Source organism: Pinus tabuliformis, chromosome 1_1 (assembly GCF_031772625.1).
Source record: "Pinus tabuliformis cultivar Carrire ecotype Pingquan chromosome 1_1, CPIR1, whole genome shotgun sequence".
In the NCBI taxonomy this organism is placed as follows: domain Eukaryota; kingdom Viridiplantae; phylum Streptophyta; class Pinopsida; order Pinales; family Pinaceae; genus Pinus; species Pinus tabuliformis.
Window position 1 is genome coordinate 618,771,773 of NC_142297.1, and position 5,385 is coordinate 618,777,157.

Here is a 5,385-nt window from a genome sequence, read left to right on the forward strand (position 1 = left end):
CATTTTAACCAATGGAAGGTAGATCCTATAGGAATTACGAATAGGCAAGAGAGTCAAGAAGTTTACTCGAGTAGGGTACAGTCTTTGATGGAGCCAATTATGCCTTTTGGAAAGTAAGAACGGAATCATATCTTATGTCCCTGAGGGTAGATGTTTGGACTTCAGTACTAGTAAATTACATTGTCACAAATATTCCCCCCACGGATGCATATGGAAAGAAACTGTATCTAAGAAATGGTAAAGTCAAGCATGCCATTCTTGTTGATCTCAGTCAGTCAGAACTTACGAAGGTTATTCACTGTAAGTCTACTTATGCTATGTAAGGGAAGCTTAACTAGTGTCATGAAGGAGATGACAAAGTGAAGCAAGAAAAAGTTCATACTTTCAGAATGAGGTTTGAAAGCTTGAAGATGACTGAGAATGAAAGCATAGTTGAGTACTTCCTCATATTTGATGAAGTAGTTAATATGATTAGAGGAATTGGTGAGGAAGTAAAGGAAGAGTTCATCATTCAAAAAGTATTAAGATCTCTACCCATGAGGTTTAATGCCAAAATCTCAGCTATAGAGGAAATGGTCAACCTAAAGGATCTCAAGATGGATCAGCTACATGGTACTCTCATAGCCTATGATATGAGAGTAGGAATGGAGAAATCTGAACCAAAGGAAGTTGCATTCAAAGTATCCAATAAGGGCAAGGAACACAGAGTTCATCAAGTCTGCTATAGACGTGAATCTGATTAGGATCTAGCTCAACTAGCCAGAAATATGAAGCAAGGCTCTGGTAAATATAAAGGGAAGTTGCCCTTTAAGTGTTTCCACTATGGAAGAGTTGGACATTTATCTTCCAAATTCCCTTACAAAGAGGGGACTGAAAGAGAAGAATGCTTGAAATTTAGAAATAAGTCTCAAACATTTCAGAAGAAGAAACCCTACAAGAGGAAGGGGTTCTATTCCAAAGAGGACAGTTCGGACCCAAAATCATATTGTGAAGACTCATCAGAAAATGAATCAAATGAGTATCTTCTTATGACCCTCGAAACAAATTCCAAGAAATAGGGTCTTATGGACTCTGAAGAGGAAGAGGAGTAAGGAGTGGTAGATCTTGAGGGATAAATCATCAGTTCCCTTGATGAGATGAAGAAATCAAGGAAGAAAAGCAAGCAGTTGAAGGAACAGTTGCAGCATGCAGAAGAAGGAATGTATAACTCATATAATGAGGAGTTTGCATATCAGAAAGAAAAACTTGAAGGGGCTATCAAGAGCAAGGATAGTCTAGCTCTTCTGTTAAAAGGAGAAAAAGGAAATTGTGAGAAGCTAGAAGAGGAGAACAAGCAGCTGAAACAAGAGCTACTCAAGTTGAAAAGGGAAACGTCCTCAAAAATTTGCAAATATGATTTTCTGTCTTTAAAGTTTGAGCTGGAGGAAGCTAGACGAAAAGAAGAGGTACTTCAATATATGATTCAAGAATGGGAAGAAAATTTCCAATATCTTGAAGCAGACGTGGTCTCTCTGAGAACTGACCTTGAGAAAGAAAAGACTGAGAAGGGTCTAAGTGAGATTTGTTGAAGGGAAGAGAAGACTAAATCAGATTCTAAGTTGTCAAAGGCCCTCAGGAATTAGAACTGGACTGGGGTACTCAAAGGAACAAGAACCTTCTATTGGGAAGAAGAAGATAAACTTCAGGTGCACAGGAGTTGAAGAACCACAAAGTCATAGGAGGAATCATAATGAAAGAGTTCATGAAGATAAAAGAGCAACCAAACAAAGAGGAGACCGTCAATGGAGAACAAATCAAACAAACAGTCAATCAAGGTATTTCTCTGATAAACCTCATAATTTTTTTTACAATAGGCATGCCTACTTATTTTATGGCCACTACTACAAGTTTCATATATTTGGACACAAAGTTATTAATTGTAGAAGGGTCAAAGTTGAAAGAGATGAAAATCTTAGGTTAATTCACACCAGACTGCTAAGTCACAAGATTCCTCTTTTAGGAATCAGAATTCCTTCACTCCCCTACAAAGTGAAGTTGAATGTTTTAAATGTAATAATTTCGGGCACAAGGACAGTGAGTGTAGAAGCATGTTTGAATACATGTATAAATCTCAAACTAACAGATAGACTCAAATACAAAAGGATAAAAGAAGCTAGAAATAAAAGACCAAAAAGAACATGCCATGTGGGCTCACCTTATCAGTGCATGATAAATAAAACAAATGGTATGTAGATAGTGTTTGTTCCAAACACACGACTAGAGACACAAGCAAGTTTTTTTCACTAAAAGAAAAGGAAAAAGGAGGCAATGTCACCTTTGGAAATAATGCTCCAGCAGGAATCAAAGGAAAAGGAATGGTTAGTCTTGATCAGACAATAAAAGCATAGAATGTGTTGTATGTGGAAGGTCTCAAACACAATCTGGTAAGTGTTGGCCAGATGTGTGACAACGACTATGATGTAGCCTTTCGATATAGAGATTTTGAGATCAGGAATATAAAAAATGGAAAACTAGTGGGGTAGGCAGTCAGGACTCACAATAATGTTTATTTGTTCGATGACTCAAGGGTCAACTATTACTTGAGAAAAACCAGCAAAGCACGACTATGGCATAAGAGGCTCAGACACATTAATTTTGATAGCTTGATGAGGATAAGCAAGATAGGCACAGTAAAAGGATTACCTAGATTGTCAAGGCTTGATAACACCATCTGCAAGTCATGTCAATTTGGCAAGCAGACTAGGACTCATTTCATAATGAAAGACTTCTCCTCATCCATACCTCTGGAGCTTATTCACAAAAATATATGTGGCCCCAGAAGAACAAAAACATCAAAAGGAGAAAGGTACTTCCTACTCTTCATTGATGATTACACGAGGGCTACTTGGATTCTCCTCCTAAAAGAAAAGTCGGGAAAATTTGAGAACTTCAAGAAGTTTAAGGCTTGGGTAGAGAATGAGAAATATTTGAAGATAAATGCTTGAGATCAAACAGAGGGGGAGAGTTCGCTTCAAAGGAGTTTGAAGAATTCTGTGAAGAGTAAGGTATTAGAAGGCAATTCTCAGTGGCCACAACTCCTCAACAAAATGGAGTTGTAAAGAGGAAGAACCGAACAATCCAGGAAATGGACAAAGCGATGTTAGATGAAGTAGGAGTGGCTCCCCACTTCTGGGGAGAAGCAGCTTAGGTAGCAGTATACTTGTCTAACATAACTCGTCTCAAGCCTGACAGTGAAAAAACTCCATATGGATTATGGAAGGGTAGACCTCCATAAGTTAAACAACTCAAGGTGTTTGGGAGAAAGTGCTTCATTAAAAGAAATGAAAAAAACTTTGGGAAGATTGACTCATGCACTGATGAAGGAATATTTCTTGGATACTGTATTTGAAGCAAAGGGTATAGATTCTACAACAAGAGGACAAGGAAGATAGAAGACTGCATTGACATAGTAGTTGATGAATTAGGCTTAAAACATGAACCCTCTAAAAGTAACTTGGAATCAGATGATGAAGAGAGTTCAGAGTTGAGGGATGCAGATCTGAATGAAACAAATTTAGACAATGAAGGTGAGGAAGCAAGCACATATTCAAGGCCAAAAACGCCTTCCGGGTATGTGCAAAAGGAACACCCTGAGAGCCAGATTCTTGGAGATCAAAGAAAGGGTGTCGAGACCAGAAGGAGACTTTTGCGAAATACAAATCATGCAAATTTGGCTCTACTATCACAAATATAACCCAAAAACCTCTATCAAGTAAGTGAAGACAAGTTCTAGGTGAAAGCCATGAATGAAGAGCTAGACAAAACTGACACATGGGAGCTTGTCCCAAGACCAAAACATAAAAATGTTATTGGAACCAAGTGGGTTTTCAAGAATAAGTTGAATGAAAAAGGTGAAGTAATCAGGAACAAAGATCGGTTGTTTTGCAAAGGGTGTTATCACTTAAGAATTCTAATGCCCAAATTTCTCACATTAGTTTGATGGTAAAGGTCGGTGCTAGTATAAGTTTGATTTTTTTTGTTTGCCTTAGAGTCTGAGTCTTAGGAGTCTTGATGGTATACTTAAATAAAGGTCCACCATGCATTCTCATTCATCACTGGTCTCATAACTCTCACAATTTCCATGTGTCAGCTTTGTTCAAAGGTTATTATGTGCTACAAAGCTCTTTAGGTGATTTCGTAGCGCTTAAATCATTGTTAGGTGTTTTCGCAGCACATAAACCTATTTTAGGTGTTTTCGCAGCGCATAATTCAGATTTTACACTAGCTGCGCTACGAAATCAGAGATTCGTGCAATACGTAACAAATCTTTCCTAACTGTCAAATCTGTCAAGTTCAATTATGGTTGCATCATTCACTGTCAGCTTATACACTCCACATATCATGTCCAACCGCTTATCTCCATCATTACAGTCGCTAGGTACCTTGGTACACTCGGATTGCAAGTTCCAAGAAAAGCTAGGTATTCACAGTCTTAATTATGATTGTATTCCTTGCATGAGGAACAAGACTGCAAGCCATTGATATTGAAGAATCTCCCCTGGTTCAAGCAGATTTGATAGAGTCAGGAAGAGACAAGGCTAAGAGAATTAAAGCCTCGAAAAAACTCAAGTTCGATGATCTGGTTGATAAATTTGTCTTTAAGCCAAGAAGACCCATAACAAGGAATTTCAAACACATATAGGAGGTACTTCTAGGAGCAGATGAAACAGAGGAGATAACACAATCTCATGAAGGAAAAGAAAAAGGTAAAGCAGTTACCCTTCAAGAAGAAGATAGTGTTGAAGAGTTGAAAAGGAAGTTGGAATTGGAAAACTTTGAAATTGCTATACTGAAGAAAGCCTCTAGGAAACATGCAATCAAGGAGGCTTATTTTAACCAAATGCAAGCTCGATGGGAGGAAAAAACTGTAAGGACTCTGGACACCACATATCTCCACAATGGTATGATATTGTCCACTTTGGGCCTAAGCCCTCATGGATTTTCTTTTGGACTTACCCCAAAAGGCCTCATACCAATGGAGATATTTGTCCATCCTTATATACCCATGATCCTCCCCACTTCTAGTCAATGTGGGACTTTGGTCGTATACCCAACAATCCTCCCCTCGAACAAAGGACCATCGAGCCTCTCCTCAAATGATTATCCATCCGTCCACTCTCTACCAACCAGGATTCTCCGCTCCAATGTGTTGGAAGCACACGCCTTACATGGAGCACCCCCTGCCTCGAGAGCTTGCTCTATCCCAAGTCAACTCCTCTTCACTGTGTTAGGACCAGGACACGTCCATGAAGAATCTGGAGCACACCGCCTGTCTAACCGAGCTCATCTACAGATTCCATCGTGATATTACCGGGGCCCACCACCTTCGTTCGGTATTCCGAGGAT

The 5,385-nt window shown here is 39.0% G+C and overlaps 1 protein-coding gene across 1 annotated transcript; it reads left to right on the forward strand.

Annotated features, from left to right (window-relative positions):
- The first annotated feature begins 389 nt into the window (after positions 1 to 389).
- On the forward strand, positions 390 to 743 carry LOC149214832 (uncharacterized). Its single transcript, XM_089389516.1, has one exon. The coding sequence runs from the start codon at positions 390 to 392 to the stop codon at positions 741 to 743; it is 354 nt and encodes a 117-aa protein (XP_089245642.1).
- The last annotated feature ends 4,642 nt before the right edge of the window (positions 744 to 5,385 follow it).

Excerpts from the sequence above, each read along its gene's own strand:
- LOC149214832 (XM_089389516.1), top strand. The coding sequence starts at position 390 with ATGAGGTTTGAAAGCTTGAAGATGACTGAGAATGAAAGCATAGTTGAG.